We start from the raw sequence: 15,476 nt of genomic DNA, 5'->3' as shown, positions 1-15,476 counted from the left end.
AAAAGGGATTGATACCATTAAAATTGATACTCGAAAATGCATTCACTGTTTCAAGTAGTCACTGTAAATCGATGCAATACTTGACCAAAGCTGGAGTATTGACTCTGCTCATGTTCCGATAATAGCTTCACAATCTGTATGATCTTCTGCACAGAGAAGGACATAAACAGCAAATTAATGCTGACAAGGTAGTTGAGTAAAGAGTCGACCTAAATCTGAAAGTTGAAATAACAGGGAACATCTACAAAGAAACTTGATAGCGAAATTAGAAAGTTAAGCATTATAAAAAAACTGTTGTAGAGTTTGTATTTTGATAGCTTCTTTGAAATACGCATAGGCTTGGTTTCGTTGAACCTACACACTCAAGAGTCGTCTTTTGACCAGTCTAAATATATTCATTTCTCCATCATCCTTTCCTCTCTTTCATCATCCCCAGAGCCTCCTTAATCAATATTGCCATCCTATCTACTTTCTTTCCTCCCCTACTTCTTACTAGTAGGCCTTTTATCCAAGAACATTTTGTCTAACATTTGGTTGGCCTCTGCTATTTCTGTGATATCATATTTCCACTTGTATAAATGAACATCCAGCTCACCAAGTTTATTTCCTATGTTCAGCATATTAATGTATACCCACTGTAAACCTAACTTAGCACTTCTTCTTTTCAGTCTTATTTTGACCTCAATTAATAACACTAATTCCCATTCTGCTACCTAAACTATACATATGTTTTTCCAAATGCTTTGTGAACTTTGTCTTTCTGCTGCAATGCTATCTCCTACTTCCTATCCCTTGCCAATGGAGTTTAAGCCTTTCTCCACAGCATTAACAAACTCTGTTAAGTGAAAGGAGTCCTATTTTCCCCTAAAGCTGAACACAAATTTTCAGGACTTTCAAGCCTTCCCTCCTGAAATATCTCTCCCAGCCACGCATTCATCTGCTCTGTTATCCAGTTTCTAGGTTGTCTAGGTTGTGGTACTGGAAGTACTCTTGAAATTGCTACATTCAAGGTCTGCTAAATGGAATATTAAATAAAATCCTGTAGTATCCTATATAATTTAATAAAATGCTGAGTTTGCACTTGAAGTCAAGAAACAGGAACAGAAGTAGGCCATTTGGACCCTCACCCAGTCAACCATTCAATGAGAGCATAGCTGATCTGATCATGGTTTTTACTCCATCCTGCATCACCCCCTAAATCTTGTCCGCCTTTGTAGCCAAAAAAATTATCCAATACCTACCTTAAACATATTAATTGACCCAGCCTCTCTGGGGCAGATAATCACACATGTTCTAGCTTTCTGTTCTTCCTATCAAAATGAACAAACTCATATTCTTGCACATTATTCTCCACTTTTTACCAACTCACTAAGGTATATCTTTTTGCATCCTATCTATTCTTCCTACCTATATTTGTATTGTGAGTAAGTTTGGCAACAATACACTCAATTCCTTAATCTAAATTATTAATAAAAATTGTAAATACTTGAGCCCCAAAGCTTCAGCATTGATTTCTGACACTGTTTCCCAAAAGTAAACCAATCCTTTATTCATACTAAGACAACACCCTAAACACCACCAATCTTATGAACTAACCTCTTTATGCTGTAACTGTATTTTTCAAATGCACTTTTTTCCTGCAGTGAAGAACTTGAATATTGCTGAAAAAATTATAATCTATTGAAGCTTATTGTCTTCCATCAGACGAATTGCAAGAAAAGCTCTTCACGGGGAAAATCAACATTTATACTGCATAAGAAGAGAATGCTGTTTGGTTGGCAAATTATTAACTCTGATTGTTTGAAATGTTGGGATAGATGATGCAACAATTAATATGGATTTCAATGAACTGCCAAGTTCTGTTTTTAGTTTTAAACTAGGCAGGTTAACCTTGGTTGATTGGAAATCCTAAATTGGTTGTCAGCGTAATACCTCGTATATCCAGCAAATATTATCTATTTGAAGAATCACATCTAATGTTAGATATGGTTTTGAGAACTTTGCAAACATGGGTGGGTGTATACAGTCAGTACCTTGTTTGTTGTGAACAGCCAGTGGCACATGCTATTTGATATGATCAGACAGTCTTTGGAATATCAACCTCACATACCTGGCATTGTACAAAGCCTGAAATTGATATACCACATTACTCAAAATGTTGATGGGCAGAACATCTTTTTGCCTTGATGGCAATATTCTGTTTGAGGTGAATGTTTCTCCCTTCCCAGTGTGACTAGCTTTTCCTTTCTTCCCAGTCCACACTGCTTTTCCCACACTTCTTCGCAGCTCAGGGGTGAAGTGTTGCTGACAGCTTGCTGGCTTTGAAGTTTGAGTACTTACTGACTGCCTGTGTCTTCTTCAATTGGTAGTGTTCTTGAAAGTGCTAAGCCAATGTTATTAAAAACTTTTGTATCCAGTTTTGGGAGGATTCTATCTGCTCTTGTTCCTTTGAGGCATTTCAGTAATAGAGTATGTAGTGATTGTAACAAGGTCAGCCAGGAGGACTGCCTAGATTATGAGCTCCCTGCTTCGAGATGTCAATCTGGTCCAATCAGGGAGACCTGGCTGAAGATAAAAACAGGAGTTCAGACTTCCTGACATTCTGGTAGTTTTCTCTGATGAGGCTATACTATAGTCAAGGACTTTAAGGGTGACTTGGTCACAGGTTACCAGCTTCTGTGGAGTTATTTCAGAGGTGGTGACAGTAAAACACATCCTGAAAAAACTCACTCATGACAGTTCTTTTTGAGTGGGGGTAAACATTTCTGGCATCATGCCGTTATTTAGAAAGCTAGACTCGTTTGACCCTACTGTCAAAGACTCGCCCAAAGAATGTGTTTTTTTTTCTGGGCAAATTACATTGGGGCAGCTGAAAAGCAACAAGCAATTCTCCTGACAGCTCGTGGACCCATAACTTTTCCGGTTATTAGGAGCTTAACTTTCTCTCAGGCATCAGACTCAAAAACCTTTCAAGACTTGATGGGTTCAGTTAAGGAATATTACAATCCCAAGCCTCCTTTTATTCTGAGATGCTATCATTTTTACTTGGTAATTAGAGAACCAGAGGAATCTGTGTCAGAATTTTTGATTAGGTTAAGAGGACTGGCAGAGGCATGTGACTTTAGTTTAATCCTTAATTTGATGCTGAGGAACGGTTTGGTATGTGGGATTAATGACATCACCACACAAAAGCACCCACTAGTTGAAGCCTAACTGGACTTCTAGCAAGCACAACAACTGGCTTTATAATGGGAAATGTAGCAAGTGGAGTGTATGATTTGTAGTGTATTTTAATAGACATGGATGCCCTTGCCAGTCTGACTGAGCTTGGGAAACATCATTTGAGTGAAGACAATTGCATAGCCTCACTCAGGACATATCTAGAACAGATGGACTCTAAATGACACTACAGCAAAACCCCAAAACAAAGTCAAGACTCAGCCAAACAGTTAAAGTTTTCTTCAGGATATGGACTGGCAAGCCATTCTTATTGCTGCCAGTATGCGGACTTGAGATAGCAAAGGATTCCCACTAGACCTAAATTGAGTAAGAGGACTCATAGGCCGGTATCCAGGAGAGTGTGTAAAGTCTACCTACATCTAGTTGGGAACAGTTAAAATGCTTAGAAACATTCACATCAGAACCAATCAATATAACCATCCAGTTCTAATGGAGGTCAATACCAGCAGCTATTTTAGTGATCGCAGAACCAGTCTTTAACAAAATGCTCTTTGGCCTCCAACCCTTAAGTTTGCACAAGACCTCAGAGAAACTGAGAACCTATACTGATGCTGCCCAGACTGCAAGCTGGACTGTAAAGATAATTCCTTTGCTTGTCAGCCTTCTGATATCTGCCTCTACTTTTGTCCTCTACTTTAAAACAACACCTTTTTCAGATATAAATTTGTAATAATTACAGACTACAAATCCCCGGTAGAACTACTTAAAGAGTACAAGGCAGTCCCTTCCATAGCTTCAGGCCAAATTCAGCACTGGGCTCCACAACGAAGTGCGTATAATTACAAGTTGGAACACCGTCCGGGAGGCCAAGTAATGAATGTGGATGCATTGAGCCATCACCCAATCGCAGATATGGTGGTACCACCAACTGGAAGAGTCCGCAATGGTTTTTAATTTTTTGGGCATACTTCCAGTCACAGCTGACAATATCAGACTTTGGATGTAGAAAGATCCAATCATGGCAAAATTGTAATGACTGATGGTGATGCAGAAATCCAAAGGGCTGTCACAACCAGAATTCACATTTTTTGGATCCGGAAAGACCAGATCACAGTAAAGATTGGCATATTATTACAGGGAGCAAGAGTGATTGTCCTAAGCAAAGCTCACCGCAGATACTGGCTGAACTCCACCAGTGTCACCCAGGGCTGTCCACAATGGAGATGTTGGTGAGCAGTTATGTCTGTGGACAGGATTGGATGCTGACATTGCTGAGTTGGTGAAGCAGTGCCCAGAGTGTCAACAAGGACAAAAATTACCACCAACAGCTCCCCCACATTTGTGGGAATGGCTGGGTAAACCCTGGACTCAGCTACACGTTGAGTATGCAGGTCCTTTCCTGCACTCAATGCTCTCAGTCATTGTGGATGCCTATTCAAAATGGTTGGAGATGCATGGAGTTCATTTGTCAAATACAGGGACGATGGTAGAAAAACTGCACACATCTTTTGCAATACACAGACTGCTGGAAGTGTTGGTCACAGATAACGGGCTATTGTTTACCAGCAGAGAATGTGAGTAGTTCCTAAAGTTGAATGGCATTTGACATATAAGGACAGCTCCATACCATCCATCATCCAATGATCTTGCAGAATGAGCAGTTCAAATGTTGAAGGCAGGCTTAAAGAAATAACCTATAGCTCCACTAAATACCAGACTCTCCTGGTTCCTATTTGATTGCAGGACCATCTCTCATACAACTACAGGCACAGCTTCAACAGAATTGCTCATGGGAGAATACACAACACCAGGTTAAATCTGATCTTCACAGAGCTGGGGTGGGGTGGAGGGTGAAACGCCATTAGGAACACCAACGTTGGACACAAGATTCCGCTAAGTGAGACAGACAGTTTATTTCAGGGGACAAAGTTTGGGTAGGAATCACGGGAATGGCAAAGGGGCATGGTCAACACAAGGTCAGATTCTATGACATAATAAGTTTGGGTAAGTGCAATGGTCCTGAACAAGCACATGGACCATATGAAAGCTGCAACCTCACAAATGGGGTGGGAGCAAAGTGTGTGCAGCTTCTTGGAATAGTCAGAAAGGCTGGCAGAACCCTGGGGTTCTCCCTCACTGTCTAGCTTTGAAGAGAGCTTGGAATATGAGATAGATCTGACAGATATTGCTGCCTGAAGAAGAGGATGAATTTATTCCGAGATGCTCCAGGTGCAAGTGGTGAACTATTGTACATTCCAGGCTGCCTGTATCCAGGCAGAGTCGGAGGAACCTGACCCAGTGCTAAAACACTCCAGGGGGAGTTACAAGAAAAAGAACCAGGCCGTGTCCTCAAATTCAGATAGGGGAGGGATGTTGAGATTGTATTGAAGTTAGCAAGGTGGATCTCATAAAATATGAGTTTCCTGATTGGGACTGTTAATCTGTTCCAATCAGGGAGTCCTGGCTGACAGATAAGAACAAGAGTTTCAGCAATCCTGACACTCTGGGAATTAACTCTGACAAGTCTCTACAAGAGTTGACTTTTCACATGTAAATAAAGGGTGACTTAATGATGGGATACCAGCCTCTGTGGAGTTATTTCAGTGTGAACTGTTGATCAATATGTCATATTGGGCTCTGTGTTATTGAAAGCTGCCACCAATCTCCTTTTTGATGCTAAGTCTAAGGGTCTGTCCAATTATCAGTGGTGGAGGATAGACAACTGACAAGTCTTTACAAGAGGTACTCAACATACATAACACAAGACAGCTGTTTATATGATAGCACATGTACAAGTTACATTGACTTGTCAGATTGTCAGGGGATAGAGGTGACACTTTATCCCCTCATATTAGACTGAGTATCAGAGCTGTTTACACATCCTCTACTGAAGTTTGTAACAAAGGTGACAGCTTCCCTACTGTCACACATGAGGGTATTAGTGAATTTAATAGAGTCCTCTTGTTCTTCACCTGTCCAGTTCCTCACATATTGGATAATCTTGAATATTGGGAAGAAATATCCACATAGAAACCATCCAATGCAACTATCTGACGATCATCTCAGTAACCAAAGATTTTCTTCCTTACCCGCTGTTCCATAATTGTTAACCGGATATGACTTCCTAAAGATTTTATTCTCATGTCCAAGCAACTGTATGTATGTTGAAACTTTAGGTGAGATCTACTCAAGAAATGTCAATTGTTTGACAAGTTGACCCAGGAAGTCATGGCAGGATGATGGCAATACAAAACAGTGTGAAAATCCCATTTTTCTGATGTAATCACCATGTAGAATTTTGGGACCCATATTTAGAAATTGCCATCTCATGTATGTCAAGAGCTACTACTAGTGTCTATTATCCCCCATAATTTTATTGTGCTCAGTAGTAACCAATACAGCACAAAACTGGTTTAAATTGTTTTAAAATTAGCTTTGATATTTCTGCTAGCAGTTAAAAAGAAAACTGATATTTTAGAAACATTGCACCCAACAAACAAATGGTGTCCAATCAAATATCCTTTTCAGATTTTCCTATAAATACCTTAAGCTTCATTTTCTGTTCCACACGATCCTCATCTCTTGCATTGAAAGGGACACCTATATATTCTAATCTCCAGATATACAAACTTGTCACAAAACCTTACTTCCTAAGGCATGTTTTGCATCCATGCATGTCCATGCATGTAGAAGCATTTTTCATTCATTCTGCATCTCATATGCTGAGATGGAAATTTTCTCTGAGGTTGAACTTCCTATATTTTTACCAACATATCTAAAAAAATTATTTTGGATTTTCAACTCTATGTCCTACACAGGCAATCATCTGATTTTTTAAAAGGAGTGCTTCTGCTGCATTTCTGGCAAAATCGATGGTATACAAGTAATTCCTAAGAAATTTCCATTCTTATTCTCCATGTAAATTCATACAGCATGCATATTTCAATCTTCTTCTCACGCAAGACCCACACCTCCAATATTGGTGTGTGCCAACAATACTTTCCTATTGATTGGTGAAATTTGAGAGGCTGAGTCATTGTGTGCCCGGGGTGGGATGAAAGTGTTGTCTGCAACTCTGCTACATTTCTGTCTTCACTTGAATTAAGTTCTCGTACCAGTTAAGGGCCTTACTGATCACTGAAGGGTCTTTCCTGTCATGGCTGCAATTTTTTTTCAGCTCCATGCAGGACAACAAAGAGATGACCTACCCCAACCATTTTACCAATGCAGCCAGGCAGAGAAGGAGCCCACAATCTGTACTGACCTACACACGACTGAGGTACTGGACTTCAGGAGACAGTGGCCATTGAGAACCTAGCTTCTGCTCTTGTTTCTGACCCTGCTGCCCTCCTCTACCCACAATCCCCTGAAGACCTCCCAACAACAACACTTAGACATATCTCAGATGAACCTCCATTTTGAGGATCTGGTGTATCTTTTATTGACAGAAGCTCTGACCTCCTCCGTGGCAAGGCCAGTTCTGGATTTGCCAGGCTTTGGCCAACAGGTCTTGGTGACCAGGACTTTCTCATCCTAATACCAGTAGAAAGCCTGTTGGCAATAATCATCTACCTGATTGCCGGAAGATATGTCATGCTTTCTTGATAGAGCATGGGTTTTCCAAACTTTTGTCTAATCTTTCAGACTTTGTCCAAAATTGGGAAGATACTGACCATTTGTTCTATCCAAAATGCTTTGGACCTGCCCTTCATTTGTTTCATATCCTATCTTCTTCTATTGCAACCTTTTTAAAAAAAAAACTATCACCCCTTTCCTTTAATTAGGATGACTTTTGACAATAAGTGATCATAACAAATAAGTAATATATTAAGTAGATCAATACTAATTAGTTCCTCTTATGCTTGCCAAAGTGACAATATAATTTGAACAATTTTAAAGCTATTGCTTTTGTTTCTGATGAGTAGATAATTTTAATTGCAACACTTAAATAAATTAGATACCTCTGCTAAATATTTGACTGCTGGATCTTAAAGAACTACAAATTGACATGTTCCATTCTTGGTGCAGGGAGCTGTGATTCATATCCTATTTGTGTTAGTGCCCTTTGAGGTGATTGTCATGCAAACCTCATCCTATCGGTTCCTGAAAGAGGATTCTCAGTGCTGGCTGGCTTTGCAAACTGTGGTGTATGATGGACGTGGAGTGCAGTGAGTCTGGCCTTAAAGGCAGTCTGTCCCACATGAAGGAAATAATTGAATACATTTTGCTGGGATTTATATATAGAAAATGGAACAATGCAGATTCAGCATGGGAACCATTTGTGGGGGAGTTGAATAGGAGGAGAGATGCAGTGGCAATACAGGAGGAATAGAGTCAGGAGGCTCTCATTGACCACCTTCAGAGGTAAGTGGGATCAGGAGGTTAAGGATCTAAGTCAAAGTTTGGGTTAGATTGATACAAATTAGAGCTCTTGATAGTACATCAAATTTGCACTCCTTCATAGCATTTCAGTGTACATTGGGAATACCAGCACACACAAGCTCTTCTCAAGAGCTAAATAATGTTAAATCTTGGTGTTAAGGAGATGAAATTCTCACCCACAACCCTCGTATTGTCCAAGATGGTGGTGGAGTAGGACTCCTCAGCTGGAGCACATCCGCTCCATCCATTTCTTTTCTTTTTTTACCTCTTTGTTTCACTTTGAATTCTATTCTTATTTATTCTTGGCATTTTCCCGAACACCCAGCCTCAGCATGGACTCGGACTCTCAGGCTCAGCGCAGACCTGGCAAAGCAGCCTCCCAGCCCAGCATGGGCTCAGTGTGGACCTCTGGCCTCAAGATGATTCCAGAGCAGTCTTCCAGCCTCGAGATGAAGCTGAGCGTGGTCTGGAGTCATGGCCCGGTGTGGACAAGGCTAGGTGCTGGTGTGGACTGGGTGGGAAGGACTGTTATTCTGAACTTTTCATTTCTTTATTTTCTAATATATTGCATGATCTATAATGCTGGACTTTTTATTTCTTGATTTTTCTAACTTTTTTTCCCCGAAAATTATACTTAACAGTCTGAACCCAGGTCCCCTTGTACCTGAGATGGCATCATAAGTGGCGACGTGTAAACTTTTCACTGTACTCATTTGAGTACATGTGACAATAAAGCCAATTCTAATTCTAATGATATACACTGCTAAAATTACCCATCCATACATGCTTATTTTCAATACAATTATGAATTTTGTTCACAAGTTCACAGCAAATGCATGAAGACATATAACTGACTGCAGAGTTATCAGGAATCTTTGAAACATGTTTCAAACCTGAGAAGATCTTTGTTCAGTCTCAAGAAATATTTAAGTACCAAATATATTTTTTTCACTGTAGGAACAAAAAGGTAAAGGTAATTTAAATGCTAAATTATAATATTGCTAATACTAAAATAATTTTCTTAGTTATAATTTTATAATGGAGTGACTCTGGGTATCAATTATATTCGAAGTGTTTCAAACTCTATTTACAGGTTAGTGGAACTGAACCTGGAGTGTGAGAGTGCATAAGTACAGCTTGAGCACTTTATAATAGAAAGCAAAAGGAAAAGAAAGCCACATTTTAAATAATGTGGCTTTTGTCTTCCTTAGATATTATTGTGACTATAACATTGTTCCATCAAGATACTTTAAATTAGAATTGTCTGTATTTTCTTTGCTTAGATATGAAAGTGTTAAAAATAGCAACAGGTTAACATACCTTATTTTCTCCAATTTGGCAGCTGGAACCTGAAGGAGAATTAAATTAAAAAATACTCAAGATATACATTCACTTTTTGAAAAGATCATTCTTTAAGGAGTTAAAATGAAAATGTTTCCAAAACTTTACTAAATTAATTCCTATGAGTTAACTTTATGAATAATGAAGAATACAGTTCTTGTAGAACATGAGTCTATAGCGGTATTATAACGACAGCTTGGCATCACAAAATAGCATTATACACTTTGAGCACTATGCACTGAGTCTGTTGAATACATTGAAATATAGCCAGGATCAATGAACTTTTTAAAAAAAATAATTTTGGGGACAGAAGGAAGAAGGGAAGGAATGTAATTGGGCATGCATCAGAACTGAGTTGGATGTATTTTTTCCAGCTTTCATCTTTTTAAAAAAGTCTTCAATCTTTTGTGAATATAGTGTCATGCATTGTTTCAAGGGACTTCATTCAACATTTGGACATGAGATAAAAAAAATAAGTGCAGGACATCAATACAACCCTTCATAGTGGAAGACTGTGTGTTTTTGTGCTTTTCCATTCTAACTTTCATCTCTGAGTTAATTGTAACTCTGGTGAAGAGTGCCAATAGACCGGCTGCTCAGAGTTAACTTTACAAAGTGCAGTTTTCCTAATGTAATCCAAGTGGAATGGGGGACATTGGAATCAGGAAAAGAGATTGTACAGCACATGTTTCAACTAGGTATGTCTTAAAATGGCAATCAGATTTTTATGTGTGCTTGAGACCTCTGATTGGCAAATTAGGAAATTAGTCTGGACACAGGCAGGCACCTTGGCTTCTCATCTGCATGTTAGACAATAGACAATAGGTGCAGGAGTAGGCCATTCAGCCCTTCGAGCCTGCACCGCCATTCAATATGATCATGGCTGATCATTCCTAATCAGTATCCTCTTCCTGCGTTATCTCCATAACCCTTGATTCCACTATCTTTGAGAGCTCTATCCAACTCTTTCTTAAATGAATTCAGAGACTGGGCCTCCACTGCCCTCTGGGGCAGAGCATTCCACACAGCCACCACTCTCTGGGTGAAGAAGTTTCTCCTCATCTCTGTCCTAAATGGTCTACCCCGTATTTTTAAGCTGTGTCCTCTGGTTCGGCACTCACCCATCAGCGGAAACATGTTTCCTGCTGCCAGAGTGTCCAATCCTTTCATAATCTTATATGTCTCAATCAGATCCCCTCTCTAAATAATGGTGTCTAAATAATGGTGAGCATGGCATTAATGTTAGTGCAACAGTTCGACTAGTGGACATGGTTTCAGTGCACTATTGCTCTCAATCATAGATCTGATTAACTAAAATTTACCAACTGGTATTTGTAAGAATGTGTAGTCTTGAATTTTAACTTACCGTCTTAATATCTCTAGGTAACGATGAAGACCTGTACTTTGAGGAAGTTTTGCTTGGAGATAACATTAGCAAGATAGGTTTCAGTGATCTTGTTCTTTCTGAATCTTCTAAGATTTTCTGCTCCATGGTATTTTAACTGCCTGTTAAACTATTTTTCCTGGCACACAGATCTCTTCTGTAGTACTTTTTACTTTTTGATTCTTTCTGTTTTGAAGTTGATTAGAGGTCTTTTGGTTTATGTCTTGAAGACCATTTATAAATGAACTAGCTGACAGGTCAGGGTGACTGTGTCGAACAGCGTGGATGTTCACAATTCTGGAAGGAAGTCAACTTAGTTTCTATTGGTTTATTCCAACGAGCGTTTGATTCACAACTGTAAAATTCAATGGAGCTGAATTTTCAAAGTTCAATCTTTTTCATTTGTAAGTCCTTCGGATTTTAGCTTTTCCAGGATGAAAATCCCATCACTCTGTATCACTTATTGCACATTTTCAAGACTAAATTAATCAATTTTCCAAAATGTCCAGTGTTCATCTTCTGATCAATCACTATTGAGAACAAAACAGTCTTCACTTAAGCTATGTGTGGTGTTTTGGATGCCAGTCCTTTTCTGATATGGAGAACAGGCTTCCATAATGTAGATTAAACTGTCTGTCCATGGCTGTCAGAGAATGGAAAACAGGGCAAAATAGGCCCAACCTTGATTTTTTTTCTAGTATCTCTTGTTTGTCACTTTTAATGGCTGAGAGGTATATGACTTTGTGTCCTTGTGTACATCTGATTAGTCATTGACCCCACCCAGTAATCAATCCAGCTTTCAAAACTAATGCATCATTGATTGAGGTTTTGAGATATTTAATTTGATGTGCATGTGTCACAATGGCTTAGTTTCCTGATGCATGCAGGCAAACAAATAAATGTGAAAAAATTCTGTTTTATTCCGAGACCTTAACTCAACTCATTGCTTTCAGCTAAATTGACCCAAAAAAGAACAATCAATAGTACCACCAAATTACTTCTACAGCTAGACATATGAATCAACTAAATCAATGTTTGATGCATTGAAACGTAGCAGCTTTCAAGGACATTGAGTATTCTGTTTAGATACTTCACTCTAAATTGATTAAAAACATCACATGGCATTCTGGTGTGCCTGAAGTTGAGAGAGGATGATAGGAGTCAATTTTTAAATTTGGAATTATAGACCAGCCTGCTCTACCTTGTGAGTTTTCATTGGATGTGACAGCAAATCTCTAGAGATGTTCTAATTCCTGCTTCAGAGTTCAATTTCAAATTCATTTGGAAGCCTTGTTTTGAAGAGAGAGATTTAACCCCATCTCGCTAAATATTGTTTGAGTACAAATGAGATGAGCAATTAGTTTAGAAATCTCCACGTCAATTTTCTCTGAGAGTAATTGTGAACTTACGAGTCAAAGAATGTGCCTAGAATTAACATCAGCTCTGTGTTTAATATCTAATGATACATGAGCTATAATAGTTTCTGAAGCAGCCTAATACAGCGTGCTGAAGTACTTTTCCAAACAAAGATTGCAATTTGAACTTGGGGCAGGTTTAGGTTGTAGTCAATGGTTTGGGAAATGTTTTGGGGTAGGGTTTTGCATGATTTCAGGGATGGCGAGGAAAATTTGAAACTAAATTGCTGCTCTGTGAACCAGGCCTGGGCTATATAAACTCTTAGGCCTCACTTAATTCCCACTAGTTAATTTTTCACCTATTGAGAAGCAATGACTAATCATGCAGCCTGCAAGCTGCTTGCCAACAGAACCTTGTCCAGGAAAAGTGAAATTTTACTTTTCTGTTTGGGGCCCAGAGAACTGCTCCTGTTGTTCTTGGCCACACAAAAAAAAACACGTTTGTTCTCAGTCTTTTTGACTAATTAACCTCAGCAGGTCAAGGGTACTTTGTATAAAATCAACCAGGTCTTGCTTCTGACACCATCCCTTGAGGAAAAATGTGAATGTATAGATGTTGATTAGAAGTAAAATTGGGTTTTCTTATGATTGTGTTGGACAATTTGGAGAGATGAGCATTATTAATCGAATTTCTTTTTACCATAGTAGAACAAACATTCCAACATAAACAGAGTGGTTGTCAAATATTGAGGGACATGTACTCTTTCGCTGTGGCTTTTAGAGTCCAATGCTGTAGAATGTGGTTTTGTGACACCTCTTTTTTTTCATAGAATCATAGAATGGTTATAAAGCAAAAGTTTTAATGTGTTTGCACCAGCTCTCTAATCATTTTAAACGAGCGCGCAGGTAGGACTGGATTGGGTTGGGATATCTGGTTGGCGTGGACAGGTTGGACCGAAGGGTCTGTTTCTATGCTATACATCTCTATGACTCTATGATAGTGCAAGTCTCCAGCCTCCTTCTCTCCAATGAAACAACTTCTCCAATCTTTCTTCATAACTAAAGTGACTCATTCTGGAACCATTCTTGTAAATGTATTCTGCACTCGCTTCAATGTATTCAACTCCTTCCCATGGTGTGGAACCTAGAACTCCAGCTGAATTCTAACCAGCATCTTACCTAAGTTCATCATATCCCCCATGTTCTTGTAGTATATATCCCTGTTAATAAAGCACATGCTGCATGCTTTAATAACTATGCACATACACACCCAGGTCTCTTTACCCTTCTATGCACCTTTCTTTTATACTGTCTCTCTATATTCTTTGTACCAAAGTGCATCATCTCACACTTCTCTGTACTGAACTCCATCTGCCACCTCTCCACCCACTCAACCAATGGGTACATAATCTTCTGGAGTTCCACACTGTCTACTCAAAGTTTACAATTCTTCTAAGTTTTGTGCCATTCACAAACTTTTAAATTGTCCCTTGCACACCAAGCTCTAGATCATTTTCATCTTCCAGCCAGAAGAATATCCATCAACCATTACTCTTTGTTTCAAATGCCTCAGTCATTTTATATCCTATGTTGCTGCTGTCCATTTCATTCCATGACCCAAACCTTTCTTCACAATCTGATATGTGACATTGACATATCACTCACCTTTGCAAGCCATGTACTCAGCATGACTTTCTCCTCATCAACCTTCCCTACTCCCTCTTTAAAATCTCGAGCAAGTTAGGTAGACATGATTTTCCCTTAACAAATCAATGCTCTTCCAAGTCAGTTCAGGGTTTTCTACATGATTATTAATTCTGTTCCAAACAATCCTGTTTTCTCCAACAAAGTTAAACCAACTGGTCTGTAATTGTTGGTGTGCTGCATGCCAATTGTCTCTAAAATATGTGCATATGTTTCCAGTCAGACGTCTGTACTTCAGGAATGATCAGCTCACTGAAATCTGCAGCCACACATCAGACTCAGAGCAGGGCAGGGATGCCATTGCCCCTTGACTGTGAAGGTGACAGTGACCAGGGATCTCTGGCTTCTTTCAAGCTAAACACATATGCAATAGATTTTACAGCCCACTGCTATGTAAGGGAAGTCAATGAAGCTTTCTATTTCAAGAAAGCTGAATACACTTAATTCTTTGAGAGAAAAGCAGTGTGTGGATCAATGTGGATTGCAGGTTTCTCTGTTGTATAGGACATCATTGTCTGCGCACACATTTTTGTTCATCACATGTTAGCTCTGAGATTTAAAACACCCAAAAGGAGTTCCACTCCATCAAACTACTGCATGTACTTTTATGTACAGTGCAGCATGTTGTACAATGGCCAATATCCTAGCAGCATTCACCATATCTTCTGTAGCAGTTTGCTGTCCATTTATTTGGGCTACCATGACATCATGGTGCCCAGTGGTTAGCATTGCTGCCTCATAGCGCCCGGGACCCAGGTTCAATTCTATCTTCAGGTGACTATCTGTGTGGAGTTTTCATGTTCTCTCTACGTCTGCATGGGTTTCCTCTGGGCGCTCTGATTTCCTCTGACAGTTCAAAGATGTGCATGTTAGGTGTGTTGACCATGCCAAATTGCCCTGTAGGATCCAGGGATGTGTAGATTAGGAAAATTAGCCATGGGAAATGCAGGGTTGCATGGATAGGGATAGGGGAACTGGGTCTGGGTGGGATGCTCTTCAGGAGGTCAATATGGACTCGATGGGTTGAATGGCCTGATTCTGCACTGTCGAGGTTCTATGATGACCATGCAGAGGGTGACTGTTTATCATCATGAGTCATTCTTTCATAACATGATTTATGATTCCGGTGC

At 39.5% G+C, this 15,476-nt stretch overlaps 1 protein-coding gene across 3 annotated transcripts in view; it reads right to left on the bottom strand.

Annotated features, from left to right (window-relative positions):
* LOC140476233 (uncharacterized) overlaps positions 1-11,952 on the bottom strand; it is a 57,088-nt gene extending 45,136 nt beyond the window's left edge. The window contains exons 1-2 of one of the 3 annotated variants that reach the window (XM_072568502.1): positions 11,270-11,952; positions 9,883-9,911 (exon numbers count right to left, since the gene is read on the bottom strand). In XM_072568502.1, coding sequence (XP_072424603.1) covers positions 9,883-9,911; positions 11,270-11,395 — 155 coding nt within the window. In that variant the 5' untranslated portion in view covers positions 11,396-11,952. The remainder of the gene's footprint in view (positions 1-9,882; positions 9,912-11,269) is intronic. The other 2 variants (XM_072568503.1, XM_072568504.1) reach the window with 2 other exon arrangements.
* Positions 11,953-15,476: the final 3,524 nt, after the last annotated feature.

This window comes from Chiloscyllium punctatum, chromosome 4, assembly GCF_047496795.1.
Source record: "Chiloscyllium punctatum isolate Juve2018m chromosome 4, sChiPun1.3, whole genome shotgun sequence".
NCBI lineage: Eukaryota > Metazoa > Chordata > Chondrichthyes > Orectolobiformes > Hemiscylliidae > Chiloscyllium > Chiloscyllium punctatum.
This window is presented reverse-complemented; position numbering and strand designations above follow the sequence as displayed.